This window comes from Seriola dumerili, unplaced genomic scaffold (genome assembly GCF_002260705.1).
Source record: "Seriola dumerili isolate Sdu_G_001 unplaced genomic scaffold, Sdu_1.0 BDQW01000088.1, whole genome shotgun sequence".
Classification (NCBI taxonomy): Eukaryota; Metazoa; Chordata; class Actinopteri; order Carangiformes; family Carangidae; genus Seriola; species Seriola dumerili.
In genome coordinates, this window is record NW_019174343.1 from 14027442 (window position 1) to 14048652 (window position 21211).

General features: G+C 42.5%; 1 protein-coding gene across 3 annotated transcripts in view; it reads right to left on the minus strand.

Annotated features, from left to right (window-relative positions):
* LOC111221558 (retinoic acid receptor gamma-A-like) overlaps window positions 1–21211 on the minus strand; it is a 34971-nt gene that overhangs the window by 4651 nt on the left and 9109 nt on the right. For 2 of the 3 annotated variants that reach the window (XM_022745005.1, XM_022745003.1), the window contains exons 2-5: window positions 18527–18936; window positions 802–950; window positions 312–453; window positions 42–205 (exon numbers count right to left, since the gene is read on the minus strand). In XM_022745005.1, coding sequence (XP_022600726.1) covers window positions 42–205; window positions 312–453; window positions 802–950; window positions 18527–18695 — 624 coding nt within the window. In that variant the 5' untranslated portion in view covers window positions 18696–18936. Of the gene's footprint in view, window positions 1–41; window positions 206–311; window positions 454–801; window positions 951–11187; window positions 11724–18526; window positions 18937–21211 lie in introns of those variants that run through there. The other variant, XM_022745004.1, reaches the window with a different exon arrangement.

Sequence of the window (21211 nt, forward strand, 5' to 3'; positions counted from 1 at the left end):
TTTAAAAAAAAAAAAGAAAAAAAAAAAAAAGAAAAACTCACTGTGGTGTATTTTCCTAGTTGGCACAGAGATGGAAAGGTCTCCTGATGAGCTTTGCTGACTTTGTTCACCAGCTCCTCCAGCTCTCCACTCAGCTCATAGTTCTCCGGCAGCACCACCTCCTCCTTCACATCCTTCTTCTTTTTGTTCCTGTCATTACGCACCGCTGCAGGGGAAACACAAGAAACACAGACCGTTGCAGGTTCGCCACTTCTTCAATGGTGAGGAATCGTTTCCCCCCCGAGCCTCTTACTACTGTCTTAGGCACTCACCTTCTTTGGACATGCCAACCTCAAAGCACTTCTGCAGCCGACAGTACTGGCAGCGGTTGCGGGTCACTTTATTGATTTGACAGTTCTTGTCTCTGTGGCAGGTATACACCATGTTCTTCTGGATACTACGCCTGAAGAAACCCTGAAATCGATAAAAAGAAACATCTTGTACAACGCTTTCAGGACAGGGAAAAAAAAAAAAGATCTATGCTCTAAATCTCTCATTTGTCAACAGTTTTATTTCATTTGGCTGCAGTAACCATTTGCTGGTCGCACACAGCCAACTGTTTAGCTCTGCAGTATCAGTAAGGACACACTAGAGGGCAGCTTAACAACAGCAAACATTAAGGCTATGCTGCCCCGACATCTGTCTCCAGCAGAAACATCAGGTTCTCACTCTGGCCTTCTTTTTTAGTGGACATCAGCTGTTCTCTCCATACATGCCCTGTAAACCCTTTCTATGGCTAAATGTGTCCCTGTCTTCATTTACCTTGCAGCCCTCACAGGAGCTCACTCCGTAGTGATAACCAGATGACTTGTCCTGGCACACAAAGCAGGGTTTGTAGACCCGAGGAGGAGGAGGGGGAGAGGGAGAGCTGGGCACCATCTCCTCTGAGCTGGTGCTCTGGGTCTCCACCGCTGCAGAGAGAGAGAGAAGAAGAAGAAAAGAAACATTTAAGGCCAGAGCATCTTGTTTACATAAGTTCTCCAAGTCTTTGAAACTATGATGAAAGCTAATACAACAACTGATTAAGAGAGAGTGGTCAACAAACAACCCCCGACCCCATGCAGGCCACCCCTTGGAGCCAGAAGGCAAGCTCAAAGGCAGACATTTTTAAGAGAAAAGGGAGGGGAGGGGGGGAATACTGCTGATTGACAGCCTTAAAAGAGACACAATTAGCTGATGGCCAGATGGCCCTGCTGATAAAATGCTGATTGGCAGCTGAGATTTGATTGGCTTCTCCATTTACTGGTGAGTGGGGGAGCAGCATACCTCTGTTGACTTTTTGACTGACATCTGAATTTTTGTGTGGCTATGTGTGTGTGTGTGTGTGTGCACGCACACACACAAACACACATGCACAAGCTCACAGTTTTATTTGAAAGGCTGTCCAACCAGACCTGCCTATATACCTCCAGCCCCATGTGAACAAACAGAGGCGGGATGTTTATGAGACTCGGCTGTCTCCCTCTGTTCCTTCCCGCTGTCTCTCCACAGAAAATGGCACACTGTATAACACCATTTGCCGGCCACAGGCAAAGTCATTCAACTGCTGCTAATGAAAACGTTCACAACAAACAGTGTAAAACAGATGCAGACACAAGTGTGCCCGGCTGATTAAAACTGTGCTTCCTTGCACTCAGATTAAAACAGATGAGTACAACAGTACAACACGCCTGGTACAGATTTAAAGGTGATGACTAAAGAACAACCAGATTCCTTCGAACATGCCTTTCAACTTTCACCTTCAGTCACCCCAACTTCACCTCCCTCTGCCCATTCCCACCCCCACTCCCTTGTTTCCTGGCCCTAAATTCCTCAGTGCAGGCTGGACAGGGTTTAATAGTTGCCCAGGCTCATAAGCAGGCCCTATAAACGTTGTGTCTGGGATGGGAAGGAGGCCCCCGGCCAGGCTGACGGTCTCTTTATTGGGATCCAGTCACCTTGGGCAGCTATTCACATCAACAGCTCCATCCTTGGATCCCTTCCTAGTAAAAATAAAGAATCTGGGGTCAAAAACCCAAAGTCACAGCCCCTCCTGTCACCTTCAATGGATAGCACAGGACTGAACCAAATGTGGCCCCCACCCCACCGTAGCAACCCCAACCTGAACCCGCAGCTTGTCATTAACAAGAGTGGTAAGGTTTCAAAAAACAGAGAGGCAAAGGCACAAAGGAATAATCTAATAAAAACAGAGAGGGGAAAAATGAAAAGAGAAAGAAAGGGAGAGAAGGAGGTGAGGCAGAGGACAGAAACTTCCCAGTGGCCGAGAGGTTAAATAAAATCCTGACCATTTAACTTTGACCTTGACTGAAGAAGGCCATTACTAAGTACACGAGCAGCAGCTTGTTTTAACATTCACAAATGTGTTCAAATATGACAGAACATTCAAATGATTGTGACTTGTTTTAAGGAACTGAGAAATAAAAAGCCCAGTTTTTAACTTGATATTCATGTGTTGAGCGTGTCCCTGGTTTTGACATAGTTCTAAGTCTGTGATTATTTAATAGAAGAATGTATATGACTCACTGGAGACACTCTTTCTCTCAGGGAGCATATCTCACATGGAAATACAAAACACACCAACTGGGATCACTGCACACCACCAGCCATTCATTTTTTTTTCAATGACACGTGTGCATTAATTTGATCGTTTCTCTTGTTGTTTTAAAGCCCCTCTGTGAGCTTGAACAGTGCTGATGTCATTCCTAACCTGTGCGCAGCAAATATAGATTTTCAGGCCTTCTTTAAAAACCCTGTAACTTAAAACATAGATGGATTGTGCTGACATTCACACTAAATTGTTCCTTTTATTTCACACCCTCATTTAACGGCAAATAACTGGCACTCTGGTGGCACAGCCAGTGTTCAGTTGCTTAATGTGTTGTAAAAAAAAAAACAACAAAACTGCTGACCTCTTTATTTTGCTTTGTGATAAATGCTTTTCCCTCCCAACAGAAGCATTTCACAATACACGACATTTAACAATCAGGGATTTCTGCACTTCATAACAACTCTCCAGAGCCAAACAGTAAGCACATCCTGAATTTCTCAATATTTACACGTCGCTGAATTTTCTTAAATATTAAATACTAACCAAAGACACAATTGTTTCCAACAAGAGAGAGAAAAAAAAACATCCAGAAATGAACAGCAGCAGGAGCAACAGTGGTGTAGCATTATGATGAAAAAAAGCCTGATGCATCGAGTTACAAGCTTCCAGCTTCTTTCAGTGAGGCTTTGTCTTTGTCTTATGTGATAGTAATCTGAATATCTTTGAATAAATCAGACATAAATCATCATTATGAAAACTGTATCTTGGTCTTCAGGGAAACTGAAACTGGCATTTTTCTCTTTTTTAAAAAAAAAAAACATTTTATGGAGCAAATAGTTAACGAAAAACAGTGTTGCTCAGAGTCATGCCTGCCTATTTCAAACACTCTTTCTCCACAAGGAGCTGAAAAAAACATGCAGCACACTCCGACAAGAAGTGAGTTGAAATTATTCCAGGTATGCTAGAGAAAGTATCAGGTTTCCCACACAGATTTATGAGTAAACAAAAAGCTGCTTGATGAGCAGAGGCTAAATACTATTAGTCAGTTTTGGGGCATTAGGGCCCAGGTGTGGATGGTATATAGTGAAAGCGGGTGGACCTGAATGAGTGGCACTGTAACCTGATCATTGTTTTCTGTTTATATAGTAACACTGACAATGTAAAAGCGGCCCTGAGAGAACAAGTGGCAAAGTAGCTCCCACTGAAACGGAGAAGCTGCATCTGGCGCCAGGAGAGAGGTAGTGACTGACACCGTCTGAGGGTGAGGGCGAGGAGGGATTGTGACTCAAGAGAAGCATGAGGGAGAGAGAGACAGGGTGAGAGACACTTGGCTGAGGGCAGAGAGAGAGCGAGGGGGAGGAGGGGGAGAGAGAGAGAGAGAGAGAGAGAGGGAGAGAGAGAGAGAAGAGGAGGAGGAGGAGGGGACTTTACCTGGCGTGGAGAAAGAAGGAGAGGAGCCAAAAACTGTCAGCAGCTGTCATCACCCTGAACTGAGCTCAGCCTCAGCGCCTCAGCCCGGAAAAAAAATACCTCCCTCTTCTTAACTTACAGCTCACCCCTTAGCGTGTCACAACATCAATCAGCACGCCGCTAATGGACAGAAGAGACAAGATGACGTGTGTGAATCAGCCTCATCAGCTACCTTTATTTGTCTACTATGCAGCGCTTCACATGCGATCTAAACTATAAATCTAATCCGTCATATGATGAATTTTCCACCCTGGAAGGCCCATTTCCCCCCTTTTCCTAAAATTTGAACCTGATCTTCTTACAGTTTAGCTACAAGAAACTGCACTTCTAACTCCTACCACCTGTACAATAGGCTAGTACCGTATTTCCTATTACTACCTCACCTGATCTCCTCTGTTTTCTGTGTCTGTCCCACATTCCTCCTCTTCCATTCACTCAGTGTTTGTTGTCAGATCAGCACATCCCTGTTTAGACAACAGACGCCCCTCTGAAAGCAGAAACCTTCCTTTATCAGCCCTGATGCCCGAGCGTCTTGAAACTCAAAGGGACCAAAGTGTCAGTCCTCTAAACTCTGCGAAAGCTGCTGTTTCAACAGCACAGAACTGATCCATCAGTCTGTATGAACAAATACATGAGGATGAAAAAACACGGTGACTACAGTTTATAGCCTGAATGAACATATGGTACACAAACACACAAACAGAGTGAGCATGTGGTTTGTTTTACACTGATGTTGAAGGTCTTTCCACTCCTCTTGGAGGGGCAGTGTGGACGACTCAGTGTGACATATGGCCTATAGCTGGGCTCAACCTGCCAACATTGCACATCTCATTGAACTAGACTTTGGCCTGGGGGGCTCCACAGAGCCTCACACTATGGGGTAGAGGAGGGTAATGCTGAGAACAAAGAGTTCAATAGAGACAAAACTATAGCTTCAATAATCCTTCATCCGTTTTTCTTTTGAGCGAGATCAGAAATTTGATTTGATAATTGTGACTCCGTTAAATGTGAAAATGCAGCAAAATTCTGACTCCTGTTTCCTTCACATGGACCCATGAATGAAATGGATGGCAAATTCAGTTTTTACATAACTTGCCTCTTGCCTCACTAAACTTTCAGCAGCACGCTGTGGAATGTGCGTGCGCATGTGAATATGTGTGTGTGGGCTGCTGCATGGGACCATGGGTCGAGTGGACAGCGTACGATGGTTTTCAGTGTGACTTTGAATGCAGCAACACTCGCAGGAACAAACTTGGTGAGGAGAGGGGGGGAGGAAAACAGTGGAATAAGTGTCCTTCATGATTGAATGGTCATAACACAAAAATGTCATGCTGAAGTTCATTTCAAAGGGCAAAGTCAATGCAACTAGTAAAAAAAAAAAAAAAAGTGCTTTCTGACATGGTCTGTATTTCACATTATCAAATGGATGATTCATGTATATTTTATTGTTACTGTACTAAGTTGAAATTCAAGAGCAGATAAACAGTGGGGGAGAGTTTCAACCTAAAATATGCTGAGTGAGTAATTACCACGACAGCAGGGAGGAGATGGGGGAGACCTGAGTGACAATCCCTTTCATCAGCTGTTCTACGTTCAATACCAGTACCCCCCCACCCCCAACCCATCTCCTCTGGGAGGAGGAGCCCTTCCTGTCACTGGCAGCGCCTTTTAAAGGAAAGGCTGTGAAGACCAGGCTACTGTCCAGGAGATGGCTCCATAAAAACAGCAGCACCAAACACAACATAAAAAGGAGGGACACACACACACACACACACGCACACGCACACGCGCACGCACGCACGCACGCACGCACGCACGCACGCACGCACACACGCACACACACACACACACACACACACACACACATGCACAAGTTCACTTAGAAAAACAGATATCCTGGACTAGTCCTCAAACTCTTATAACAGTCTTCGAGTTTCAGATGAAACTGAAGACATTTTGGGCCATGATCAAAATAAATAGTCAACAACACTCTGGAGCTTGACCGTGTGTGATGTTTGCTGGAAAACGACATTCATGTTACATTTTGTTTTTTTCCCCCATGGTCATGGAGTTTAGCTTTGTCTGCAGAGCATGGGGGAGGGTGTGTTTATGGGCCAGGTTGTTAAATCTGGGTTTGTCCTTCCCATTCACCATCATACATACAATGCACCCTTTCTTTTTTAAACACAGAATAAACCCAGGTTTCTATTTTTTCCCTTTTTTTGATAATGGAGAGTCAGTATCAGCTTCCACCTCCAAACCAGGCGCCTTCAATATAACACCAACATGGAGCCAACGTGGCTCCTCAAACACATCCTGTGCAATAAACCTCTGGATTCTACTTTGTTAAATGAAAAGCTTTTTGGCATGAAAATAAATTGGTAATCATATAAATTAATGAGATGAAAAGTTTAATCTCATGATTTACTGTATAAGAAAGAGCTCGATTGTCTAGTTGTGCTTTTTTTTTTTTTTACTTAAATTTTTGAAAGTGACTTTTTAAAAACATGTTTTGTCAGCTGAACAACAGTTTCATCACTAGTGTGTGCAAAATCAGCACACTGTAGGGTATTTGACAAATAGTTCATAAGACACACTAACATCTCAGAATCATCAAAGGCCAAACTCAGCCAAAGTTAATGTGGTGTGGTGGAGACATGGCTGGAAGCTGCGACGCCGCAATCAGAGACAAGTCCGAACACGACCCGCTGAACCTCACAAGATGTTGGTTTCAGGCTGTTTCACTCGGGGACATTCACCAATCAGCAGCCTGGAACTGGCTCCATTCCTGCAGCTTTCACAAGAGCACTGTGATTGCAAAATATCCCACTTTAATCATTTTGTATTTGAAATTGAGCTCAGTCAGGTTGACTAATCAATTACCCGTAACCTGCCGTATTTGTTACGCACATTCCCAGCAGATGAGTCAAAGGTAACTGCTATATATTAACATGCAAAGTGTAACCTGATTACTACAAATAACCAGATTAGAGTAATAATTTGATTACAGTGTTGCATGATTCACAACAATTTAATAGTCTGACAAGACATGATTTGTGTGATAATGTTGTTTATGGCCAGAGTGTGGGGCATGTGGCAGTCTACAGGAAACATCATATTGATGCTGATAAAAAGAAGGAAATTCGATTAAACTGAAATTTAGCTGGTGCTCATTTTTTTGATGAAAAGGCTGTTCACTCTCTGGCACATTCTCCCACAAAAGGAAATTCCAGGAGACATTTGCAGTTAAATACGTGCAATCTAGATCTGTTAATGTGATTATTTCAAGTAAGAGAAGCTGGTAAGGGTAATAATTCAGAGTACTGCTGTCGCCGCACTCTTCTCTTTTCTTCAAAATTTACCACAACTGAGTTAAAGTCTGTGTAAAATAAAGGAGTTTAAAATGATTCTTCAGAAACTGGTAATACACTACATTTCAAATGTTTACTGTGAAAAACAAAACGTTACGGCCTCACAAGGCCCAGTCTTTTCTCCTCCTTGCTCCACAGACTAGTTAAGTCCAGCTGAGAGCCACTGAGCATCTAAAGCATCTAAAGACAATCATTTTCCAGAACACATAGCATCACTCTTTCTTTCTCATTATGGCTATAACAATTGCCTTAATCTGGTCATTATTAAACTGTTATTGTGTTGTACACAGGGATGGACAAAGCGGTTTTATTGCAGCTATAAGAACCTGCTTTTGTAGAGAAGGTCACTCACACACACACACACACACACACACACACACACTGAACTTGAATTTCCAGGTCTGCAGAGGTTGTTGTTTGGAGTTTCTTTCTCACAGGTCCTGAGACAGTGACAGTGTTAGGGAGAGACAGCCCACAGGCATCCAGATGCTCTGTCGAGTGGCTCTGCCAGCGAGTAATTCATAACCTAGTGACACAGATTTGTACGTTTTATGAGAGACTAATGATACTGGTGCAGGTAGAGCAAAAAAACGTTATCTGAGCCCCCTCTGCTCCAAGAAACGCAACATACAGATGAAACCTCTGAAACTACTCATGTTTTTATCTCATTCAAAAGGCACAAATCTTCTTTCTTTATCAGCTTTTGGCAGTAACAGTGTTTCCCCATTGTATTATATGAGCTGTTCTCCTCCTGTGTGATGATATGATGACCCATTGTTAAACTGGCTTTGAAGAAGCCATTTAAAGAGAAGAGGGTGCCAGAAGAAAAAGCAGATTATCACTGAATGAAGGGGAGAGCATTTCCCCTCAAGGCCTGTGACACCAAAAGTTGGTGTCATCCCTCCACTCGGCGTTGGCCTCTTTTAACGGCCCATGCCCCTACGCACCACCTAATCTCTTAATTGACCCTTTGTAATTGTAATTGTATCATTAAAAGCTCTTGGTTACACAACACAAGGCATGTAAGCCGAGCCATGTGTGAGCAAAGAATAACCACTACACATTACTGCTCTGAGGGAACACACACACACACACACACACACACACACACACACACACACACACACACACACACACACACACACACACACTGATACACACCATTGGAAGGGGAGATGAAGTGTAGGAAGAGGGGATCTTCAAAAGAGGAGGAAAACAAATGTCACACAGAGGAGAAACTCTCCCCCACTGCAGAAGAGGCTGCGTGACAGAGAGCGGACAGACTTTGGCATGTCCCCGCTCCCTTTAATGCCTCCTGACGTTGAAACAAAGGACGGCAGAGAGGTGCTGAACTGCCTCACATAAAAAACACAGGAAAAGATGACCCCCCCCCCCTTTTTAAGACAAGGAGAGAAAGAGCGTGTCAAAAAGACACAGAGGCCAAAATGCTGTCAGGAATTCACCATCTTCACATGAAACATGTTCACTGCTGAAAAAGCAAACTTATCATTGTACTTCACTTTCCAGTGAGGGCTCATGTTCAACTATGCAACAGTTTATGGGATCATGTTTTCACTACAGTCATAATCCTGCTGGTGTCAGTTCAGCAGATGCAGTTTTGGTTTGGACAATAAACCAAAAGGTTTTCAATGTCAAAGGGTTAGTGCAGATTTATTTTTCCACAAGGGGCAAAATAAAAGAAAGCTGGTAAAGTAGATGTTATTTGCTTCAATTTGTACAGTGGCAAATAACCATGACTCAAGAGCTTAACCACAATATTGTCTATTTATATAGTCCCTTAGTCAGACTGAAATTAAAGGAAATGTAAAATCTTGGAATGAATGAGTTAAATGGGAAATAAATATACTATTACAGTGTAATAGGAACATTCATCATTTGGTGAATAACTGAATCAGAACACAAAAAAATGTGCAGCTGTTTCAAGGACTGCTCTGCCTATTATTTTCTCAGACATCTTCTAACGTCTTGTTTTGCTCAACTAAACCCCCAAAATGTTCAGTTTACACCGATATATAAACCTGAGAAAGTCAGATAGGAGAAGCTGTAGTCTGAGAAAAATTTGACTTTTTGCTTGAAAAATGACTCGAACGATTCATTGATTAATAAAGTAGTTGCTGTTTATTATTCTGTCGATTGAGTAATCAATTAAGCAGTGGGTTCTGCAACCTGCCAGTTGAGCCTTATGTTTAACAAAGATCGGTTGAGTCAAGTACTCTGCTGAAAATAAATAAATAAATAAATAAAGGTATGAAGGTCAGATGCGAGTAACACCTCTTTGTATGTTACTGTTCATTAATGTTAACAGGTTATTCAGAAACAAAGAGGGCTCAGGCCCCCCCACCCCACAAAACCCCTCTGGTCAGTCAGTGAATATGTTTTTGGTTCTCTCGTATAATGCAGAAAAAAAAAAATCTGTATACATGTATTTTCTTGGCTGATCCTGGACCTGCAACCTCCACAGCTAAAAGAAAAGAAACTAAGCTGATTTTTATATAAAGAAAACATGATGAATGACCATTTGTGGACGTTTGTCTTTCAGCCTGGCATCTGGCGAAGCTCCTTAGCGAGTTGAGACAGGCCCTGCTGTGGTGTTTGTCATCCTGACTGCTCATGCATCATCATTAGAGAGCACTGTGGACCTGACAGTGCTTGATGCCCCGGTATCTAAATAATTACTAAGATAAATAGACTCAAGGTGCTCAGTGGGGACGTCCCAAACCGTTTGCAGTATGAGCAAAGTCGTTTTTGTAAAATGAAAATTGTGCGCTCACTTGGGTGACACACATGAATAGACTTCAGCAAGTCAGTTTCTATAGATAGATAGAGTCAATGTTTGATTTTCCAGGCCACAAAGCCAAGTGTAATCATAGAGTCTGAAAGTGGACTCCATGACAATAACAAAAGGTCTACTTATTATTTTGCCAGATAGAGTGTATTTTTCTCATTTATCTCTGCAGTGTTTGTCTCTGTGACTGTTTCTGTGTGGCAGTTGGGATTTTTTCAACACTGCATTTTAATACCTGATGCAATATCTGTGCTGTGCAAGTCTTTTGATGAACTGTGAAAAGAATATCTAGCTGGTGCAGTTAGGAAACAGTCAAGTGAGTCATACTTCTATCTTTTAACAATTTATTTCCTTCTCATTTTCCCTAAAGAATATTGCTAAAGTGGGTTCTAGCGTTAAGTAACCTGCTCTGGCTGCATAAAGAGTAACACAAATCACAAAAAGATTACTATAAAATCCAGTCCATTAGTATTTTTATTCATCTCTTGTAAACTCTTTGTTTCTAACTACCTGTGGCTCTGTGTTTGAGTTTACTGGCCAAATCACAACCGTGTGATTTCCAGGCCCATTTGCCTTCAATCTGTCAGTGCTGTTTCTGTTTGGACGCTGGTGATTGTTGTTTTCTGGACACATCGTCGGGTCAGGTCCCGCATTGTTTAAACGTGCTGTCAATCATGTGAAGTCATTCATAAAGAAAACAAACACCACAGTGTATAAATATGCACTCCCCAACTCACTCACTCACACTCACAAAAGCACACTAAGCACATAAACAAACAAACTGCAGGGTGAGAATGGGACATAGAATCGAAAGGAATCTGACTCTTCCTGTGGAGAGAGCTCTATGATAACAAAACTGGGACTCTGATAAGAACACACACACGCACACACACACACACACACACTAACACACAGCTGCTATAGTTTGCAGGCTGATGGACAGGAGTACTCACACTGAATGCTGCTTGTCCCGGCCCAGGCGAAGGGGTCCAGGCCGGAGAAGTAAGGGGTGGCCTTTCCTAGCATGCAGGAGCCTTGTCCGGACACATCAAAGAGGGGCCGCGGGGCCAGCCCCAGAGCTTCCATACAGTCAAACATGCTCTTCTCTAATCACAGCAACACAACTGCAGACCTCTGCTATTGTTCTGCAGCTGAGCTAAGAGAGAGAGGCTGTAAAAACTCAGAGAACGCTTCCTGTTACTCAAAAGTAACTCAATGCCCTGCTTGGTCCAGGTGTTCCCTGTCTGTCTGTCTGTCTGTCTGTCTGTCTGTCTGTCTGTCTGTCTGTCTTTGGCACTGCCCCCTGCCCGCCTGACCTGTCCCTTCCAAACTAAGTCTTCTGGACAGATAAAACCCTGTCTTTTTTTTTTTGCCTTGTTTCTGTTCTACAACACAAACTACTTTTACACTCTCTCTGTTCCCAGATCACTTGCTTGCCTGCTGTAACTGATCTTCCCTTCCCCTCTCGCCGGCTCTCTGGGCCTCTCACACTCCAGCACAGACGCAGCCAACTATCTGCATGCTCTCTCAGCAGACAGAAAGGAGGTGGGGTCGAGGAAGAAGAAGAAGAGGGAGGGACACGCAGCCCGAGCGGGGGGGTGTGTACTCGCTTTTTGATTGGCCATTCAACAAACTTTCTCTCCCTCCCTCTTTTATCCTTCAAGTTTTCCAACTCGCCTCTTCATATTTCATATTCAGCAAATGAAAACAAACAGTCCTCACCTCCCCTAAACTCCCTCCCTCTAATCTTTCTCCTTTCTCTTTTTTTTCAGTATTAATGTTCTTCTTGTTCTGCCACAGGAAGGAAACAAATAGCCGCTCTCCCAAACAGTACAGCTCTGCCACATTTAGCGAAAAAACAAAAAACTCCCATCTCGCAGAGTCTGTTGGGAGTGAGAAGGAAAGGTGCTGAGAGAGCGGCAGTTTAGTAAAGGTGTCATTTGCTAATTTCCCCAGCTTTCACTGTAAACGGATGCTCTCCTGAGGGTTTCTGCACAGGGAAAGTAGGATTGAGTGCTTCCCTGAAGTGACCACATGAACACATCTGCGGGCACACACACACACACACACACACACACACACACACACACACACACACACACACACACACACACAGCTCATGCAATTTCCCCTAAAATAAATACGATTTAAATTAATTATTATTCCCATAAGTGCATATAAACAAACAATGAAACAGTGTATTAATAAGTACAAAAGAACAGAAAAAGAAACCCACCAAAAAAAAAACAAAGAAAAGCAGGTCATGCTTTATTTCACTAGACCATTATTCACTGATAATTTCAGTTTCCCAAAAAAGAACTATGTAATACTACATGAGTTAGTTGTGCTGAGTTTATAAGGAGCTGCTGATTTACAGATACACATTACCTTAAAAGAACTGACCTCTTTAAACCCAAATAAACATGAATTCATTATTCAATTATTATCGGAAACTTTATATATGTGTTGAATTATATGCTTGTGTGTAGACACATTTCAAGTTTCCCTGACCTGCTGGCACCTAAATGGAATTAATGAATTGTAAGTGCAGCAACTGAACGCTGTCAGCGTTGACCTATATTGGTGCTAAATTAGTTCTTTCCAGGACGCTTCCAAAGAAATGAATAATTAATAGGAAGTTATTAGAAATTTAGAGACCGATAAAATAAAGTGATCCAGAACAGAAGAGAGAGGGTGCTTAACATCCGTCCATTTCTACCACATGAAGTTTTATTTGTCTCTTGAAGCTTTCTCTTCTGTCCTTTTCCATTCGTTCTTGGCATGTGTGGCTATCTAATTCAATTCCTTCAATTCAGTTCAAATGGATTCAGTTATGTTCCCTCCTGGAGCTCATTGGACTCACAGTGCAGTCACACTGAAGTGCAACTCCGCTGCGGGCGAACCACACTGGCCCGGAGTCTGGATAGTTTGTATACGAGACAGCCTCACCTCCTCCCTTTCCTTCCCTCGTTCAAGAGGGATGAACTCTGGAAGAAACCCCCACTGGGGCTCTAACACCCCCCTTCACACACACACACACACACACACACACACACACACACACACACACACACACACACACACACACACACACACACACACACACACACACACACACACACACTGACTTCCCAACTTGTCCTGCCTGTGGCTTCATACACTTCATACTGCATTATAATTCTCTATTTTGTTTTTCTCCTTTTGTTTGTTTGTTTGTTAATATTTCCCCCAAACCCCTGAATCCATTTCATTTTTTTCCATTATTATTTGGAGGATAATAGGACTTATTCTTCCTGCTTTTTGTTTTTTTTAACACATTTTTCGAGTTCTCTTTTTGAAAGCCCCCTCCTCTTCTTGGTCTGTGACTAGAGTTTTTACCTGTCTTTCACCATCCTGGCAGGCACACTCTCTCTCTCTCTCTCTCTCTCTCTCTCACACACACACACACACACACACACACACACACTACAATGACACACTGCAGGGAGCAGAGCTGCACAATATCAGCCTGCTGAGCTCTCTCCACACCTTGAGACAATTACCCTCCCTGCCTCGCAGCACCCTGCCCCCTGTTGCTGCTTTGAGGAAAGAGACACACAAATGCAGGGGGGTTGGGAGGTGGGTGGGTGGGTGGGGGGGATGAAGAAGAAGAAGAAAAACAATGTGTCTCATTTTCCTTCACTATTTAACAAAACGTAAGCTCTCTCCCGTTCTTTTAGTCGGGCAAATGCAGCTCCCTGCCTTTGAAACTTAAAACACGGGACTCCCCAGTCAAGCCGCGTCCCTTTCCCCTTCTCTCTCTCTCTCTCTCTCTCTCACACACACACACACACACACACACACACACACACACACACACACACACAAACACACAACCTGTAAGAAGAGCGAGTCACATTACAACTATTCACTATCAGGTTCTTCAGCTATTCATCCTGTCTTCATGTCTGACACAAACACACTGAGCTGAACAATGGCCCCTCTTTTCTTTCTCTGTCTGTGTCTCCAGCAGCAGCTCCTCCAGCTCGGCCGCAGATATTTGCACAAAGTCTCATTGCGGTCATCAGCAAGCGCACAAATATAGTCACAAATGTGAGGCAAGGAGTGCAAGACTGCTGGTTTGTGATATTCATGGGTGTTGGAATGTGCAGCCTACAGAGTGGCAGTGGAAATGTGTGTGTTTCTCTGTGTGTGTGTGTGTGTTCGTAATGTGTGTATGTGCTTAAACAGAGTGCATGTGATGACAGACACAAAGAAAAACACACAAGCCTCACTCTGTGCCTTTAGGTTCAAGTTACTAATATCACACCACACACACACACACACACACACACACACACACACACACACACACACACACACACACACACACACACACACACACACACACACACACTCTCAATACATTACAAAGAACAAGATGTGACAAGTAGAGAAATTACGAAAGGACATTGTGTTCGTTGTGGAAAAATACACTTCTTTGTGATAGGACCACAGTGAGATTTCTTCCTTTTCATAACAAAAAAATAATAATTTAGATGAAGACGATGAAGGTCATGAAGGAAAGAAAAGAAAAGAAAAAAAAAGAATCATTATTTCCAAAAAAATTAGAGAAATATTTACTTTACTAAGAGAATCCAGAGATTGTATCATGTATTTACACTAATTCCAGGAAGCACTGGGCAGAAAAGCTTTCACTGAAAAGAGTTCCCTGTGTGTTTCCACTAATTCCCACTGCTATTAGGAAAAGAAGAGAGAAATAACTGTATGACTCAATACACAGCACGGAGCGTTTCATGTGGATATCCACTAATTTCAAGTCCAGGGATGCTTCGAGTTTCATCTCATTAGGGAACAAAGTCCAGTCTTCCACTGACACTGATTAGGACCCGGTTTGAATCAATTAGCAAATCCCACTTAAACTTCCACTGTAATTTTGTATGATTTTGTTCACTTTGCACTAATGAGAGATAAGTAATTTACTTTAGCTTTCCTTGACGGTTAAAAAAAATGTGCTCATTAATTGCATGGTTTCTTTCTCAATGAAAATACTCAGCAGAGGAACCCTTCACTGGCTGGCAGCTACAACTAACTATCACTTCACATAAGGGAAGTCTTGACAAACCTGAGGGAGTTCATAAAATCTTTTCTTTTTTTTTTTTTTCTAAATATAACTGATGGATAAATGTGTGAGCTGCTTTCCCACATTGTGATCTGAAGTGAACAAACTACCAGACAAGAAGTGAAAGTCCCTCCCATTATATTTAAGTGAGCTCACAGTTGCTTCGTTTAAATTAAACTGGCATCAAAGAGAAACTTAACTCTACACAAATATCTGGTGTTTGCAGACTCCCAGTGGTTGAAATTCTCACCATGGTGATGTAGAAGTGTACTCAGGGTGTGGTCAGTACTCTCTGGCATCACTGTCCTATCCATCATGCTAGGTGTGGTCGGCAGTGCAATAGAAGTTAAACTTCCCACCAAAGGATGGCAGTCTTTTCTTTAGTTTTCCAGTCTCATCAGTGAATTAATAGCTCAAATTTTGCCACAAAATCATTTCACTAAAATGGAATGGGCTCTTTTTTTTTTTTTTGCCTAAAAATAGACTTTGGTGAACCAGAGCCTAAAACAGAGGGGCTATCTTACATGATTAGCTTTGTTGCTCCTCTTGTATTTAACCCTCCGCAGAGGGACTGTTAGCATTCACTTATGAGACAGGAGTCAAGTGTACTTAGTGAACTTTAAGTCCTGTTTGTGAGTGACAGGTGAGCTACAGTAACTGTCACGTCACTATATCACTATAGTCTTCACTGTCAGTTAGCAAGAGAACACATTCTCCCTTCTTCAGTAACTCTTTTTTTTTAATGAAATGATGTACAATCCTGAGATCCAAATCCAAATGAAACAGGACAATGACCACTCTGCTTTCTAATGATAATTTGAAGCTTTGAGGATGAAGGTGCTGATTCCAGGGACACAGCATCTGGTTGTTGCTGAATCACTCGTGTTGATCCACAGACCACAGATACAGTACCATGATTTTGTGCTCAATGTGTAACAGCTTGGTTACAAAAGCCTGATTCATCTTACACACACACACACACACACACACACACACACACACACACACACACACACACACACACACACACACACACACACACACACAATGACACCCTGACTGTCAAAGCATAAGTGGTATTGCCAATTCAGTCATTTAATTACTTTATAATCTCATTACTACAAACTTAAGAAATGAAAAATGGTCACGTGGTTCTGCAGTGGAACTGTGATCCTACGTTTGATCATCTGTCTTGCTCTTTGGCCTCAAATGTCAACTACTAAATAAACCTGAACCGTAAGTCCCTGACAGTCTGTTTTGTTATGTGTGACCAACTTCATTGTCATCTGTACTGACTGACATAATGCTGCCTCTCATGTCTTTCTGTCTCTGTCTCTGTCTCTGTGTATGTAAATATAAAAATCCCAGAGGCAACATGTCGGAGATCATAATCATATACCTGCTACTGCTACTGGCTTACTGAGCTCCCTCTTGTTGGGCCCAAGAACTAACTGGAGATTGGCAGATAACAACTGCTCAGCCAACACACACACACACACACACACACACACACACACACACACACTTGTATCCACTCACACACTAATTGACGGGAGTGTTAGGCAGGTATTTCAGTCTGATGTCAGTCTTACAGGATGTGGGAGACTCCACAAACAAGTCTCTGCGTACAGTGTTTGATTTGGACCTTGCACAATATAAGGATTAATAAGGATACAAGCTGCTCCAGCTAGTCTGGGACACGACTTCAACTTACAGCGCGTCACGTGTAAACTTAACCTGAGGATAGTTAGGGTTCATATAAACACGCTAATAGGTTGAAGCTGCAAGTAACTGCATGTTTGTCCTAAAGCTGCAAAACCTGCAGTGAACAGGAGTAAAAAAAAAAAACAAAAATTAAAAAATGCTGACATGTGAGGAAAACTAAGAGAGTTGCCTGGTTTATGCCAAAAATGGCAATTGATGACAAAAGAATGTATTTTAAAAGGTTAAAATTGTTGCAGGAGGAAATATTAATCATCACAAAATGCTACATGTTTCCTTTGTTCTCTTTCTGAACGATTCCACTGGCTACAGACCGACAATAAACAATGTATAATGCTGTCAGATTTACTTGATACAGAACTATGACTGGAGCAGAGTACACACACTTTTTCTGATCACTGGGAACTGACTGAGTTAATATTTCTCTCTCTAATTCAATCCAAATTCATAGCAAGTCCAACTGTAGTTTGCATAACTTGAAACTGCTACAAGACTCACATTACAGGAAACTAATGGTGTAGCAGAATGCAGGTTCAGTAAAATAGCGCTGTGGCCCTGTAATGTCTGAGAGGCATCATTAAAGAGAAGAACAGAGAAATAAAGGAGAAAATATAAGAAAAGGAGTAAAGGCTTTTATCAGGATACTAGATATATCTCATGAATTGAAATAATATTACAATATACCATATAGTAGTATACTATAGCAGAGGCGGAGATGACCTTCATTCTTTAAATCAACTTCACTTTCACAATGTATTCAGTCTTTCTATAAACTTTTACAGGCACTCTCTCAGTGTTTCTTCCTAGTGAAGGGCAGTAGCGCCCCCTGTGACTCGAAATGGGAACTTTATCCGTCTTTAAACACACAATGCTTCTGAAAGTTGAAATGAAAAACAATTTCAACTGCCAAAAGCCTCATCCCTCTTTTAAGGGAGTTTGTTTCTATGTGTTTTAATGTAATGATTTCATCCATGAATAGCAGCACATTATAAAAGAGGGCCATGTTTTGTTTGCTGTATTTTACAGCACTTTTTTTCTCTTCTCTTCTCTTCTCTTCTCTTCTCTTCTCTTCAACAGGGCTGGTCACATTCGGCACACTATCTTGTCATGTGCCGAGTGTGGGATTAGTATTTTTTTTTGTTGTTTCCGATTGAACCTCATGATGATTTTTTTTAACCACATTTTACTAGAATCTGAAAGCTCATTGTAGGTCTGACTATCATGAGATTGTGTCAGCTTGGATCGTCTTCGTGCATCTTCTTGTGTGTTGATGAGAAAGAAACTTCTTTTTGTCACATTACTTTTTTATGTAATGCACCAAATGGAAAATCTTACTATAGACACACGACTTTTGGAGAAGTGTACTCTATTTCAATGGCGTATAACAAGTCTCAGCAGCTGTTTGTGTAAGCTGTGTAGAAGGAAAATAAATTAATTTTGTTACTCACACAATGCAGCCATCTCTTTAGGAAGGTCTGCTCCAAACCGGCCAAAGAGGTGGCTACTGGCCAGCAGGTCAAAGGGGGAGTGGCTCCTCATGGAGTTAAAGGTGAACGGGTACATAGCACGCGGGAAGCCGGTCATGTGACGCACTTGGTGCTCCCTGTTGGTTGCCATGGTGGAAAGTGCAGGTGATGGTTCAGGTGACTTCTCTCCGACTGTCTTGGCGTTTGCTCTTCCTACGTCTTCGTCAGGGGCCTATGGTGAGTTTGAAATGAGCTGGTGCCATTCAGCCCCGCTCAGCTGCTGGCTTCTCTGCCGTCACGCCGCAGAGAGGTGAGGGGGATGCTGACGAGAGAGGAAGAGCTGGGGAATGAGACCAGGAACCAAGTACCCGAGACCTGACCAGGTCCAGACTCTGTAGAAAAGGAGGGAAGAGAAGGAGGAGGGGTTAGATCCTGGAACCAAAGTCTGGTGATTAGCCCGGGAGCACAGTGGCTGAACAACTCACCTAAAGCCAAGTCAATTACAACAATTCATTCAAAAAAATCAGTTACTTTCTGCAACAAAAACAATAGTTGAAATACCTCAAAAGCGAAGTCCAGACGAAGAACAAAAGTGAAGAAGACGTAGAACAAAAAGAGAGTGTTAGACAAACAGTTGACAGAGCAGAAAAGGCAGAGGGGGTGCAACACTTTCCTCCTGCTTTTTGTCTTTCTTCCAAGTAGTGCAATGATTTCAGGCAATGCCATATGATTTCAATCAGCAGAACTGTATTATAAAGGGTCTCTCTGTTCCCTCTGCAAGCCTGACTCTAGCCAGCCTGCCAGAGAACAGCCAGCCACAATATGGGTACAATTAACCCTTTCCAACAACAGAAAACACATCACCTACTCCTTCCTGATAGTAACCCACATCGTGAATCCTCTGTGCTTCCACTTTGCTGAGGGGTCTCTGATGATCGCAACTTTTTTCACCTCTTCTGCCTCTCAGGACTCCTGCTGCGGCTCCGTGACCCCCAGTCGATCACTTAAATGTGGGCAGCCCTCCCCTCTTGTTTCGCTATGACTCTCATCCCCTTCTGTGATTTCATGAGTGGGCGGAGCTTAATTCTCTGTGGTGGAGCTGTGGTAAATACAGCTCGGCCAAAGAATGTCTTGTTGTTTTGGGCCTGCTTCGGCATGGGAATCAAACACCCAGAGTGGGTGAGAGATGGAGGGAGAGAGTTATGAATTTACAAATGTTATTTGAACTACAGGGAGGACTACGCGTGATCAACAGAAACTCCTGTTGAATTCTACAAGAGTTAAAGTCTCTTGTTTGTGTTGTGTGGCACAGACTAATGCAGGTACACAAATGAAGGTATGTATGGCTGCTGTAACTGACACAGCAGCCTGCCAATTACAGCACAGCTTTAAAGGGTCGCCCTGTACCTGATTTAAAGTAAACTGTTCCACATGTGGAGGTGTACACACACACACACACACACACACACACACACACACACACACACACACACGGCTGAGTAGGTAGAGCCGGTCATCCACTAATCAGAAAGCCTGTGGTTCCATCTCCAGCTCCTCCAGTCCACATGTGTGGAGTGTCCTTGGTGGTCAAGATGCTGAACCCCAAATTACCACTAAGTGCCACGTATAGAACGAGCGCTGTATGAATGTGTGTGATGGGGTGAATGCGACCTGTAGTGTGAAGTGTTTTGAGCGATTGTTAAGACTAGAAAAGTCTAAAAAATGCAGTCCATTAAAAATGAATAATGTGCATGTGATAAGACCTTTTATTCCTATAAGGACATTTTAGAGTTTTATAGATTTTAAAAATCTATACACTCAGTTATTAATCCCCATGTTAAAACAAATTAAACCGTCTAATACATAAATCTTTTTAAAATGAAGGTGAGGATTTAGAAAGGTGTTGATGTTCATTACGAGGGTTTAAGTTTGTGTTGCTGTTGAATTGTATTGGGTTACAATGAGCAGTGTTTCTAATATTTAGTTCACCCTCATCTCTGCTACTATTATTAGAGTAAAACTCTTCGACATCCTCCTGTTATTACAGCAGCTAGTTCTTCCCACACACACAAACGCATACAGTGCATATTACACATTCACACACAAAGCCACAAAGTCAGCACAGTGAGTGTTGTTTTTAAAGTCATATTTCCCATATTGACATATTTTCTGTAACTGCCTCGCTCTGCTGTGGTTTTTCTTCACTGTGAGGGCCAGTCAGGGAGAGTCCCTGCAACTATTTTCATAAAGAACTTTTGTGTTTGAGGATCAAAAAATGTCAAGCACGGGTTGGACAAATCATGTGGCAATTAAAAAAAAAAAAGATTACACGCATGTACTGGTGTGGAATGGTCCCACTTAAAAAAATACACATGCATGCACATGCTTCTCTAAAAGCAGGTACATACAAGCACGGACATGTAGGCCACAGGAGTGAACGTACACAGATGTTCTGTGACTTTAATCATGTTCATGGACAAGTAATCAGTGGAAAACACACAGCGTTCACACATGCTGAAGCACCACTGAAAGCTGCAATTGACCTTGAAGAATGAAGGAGTAAATATAGGACGGCGGATCCTTTCACAGATGCAGCTTCAGAGTCCCTCGATTTGATGTTAACCAATCAAATGAAATTCAAAGACTGAAAGCCAGATGTATAAAAGG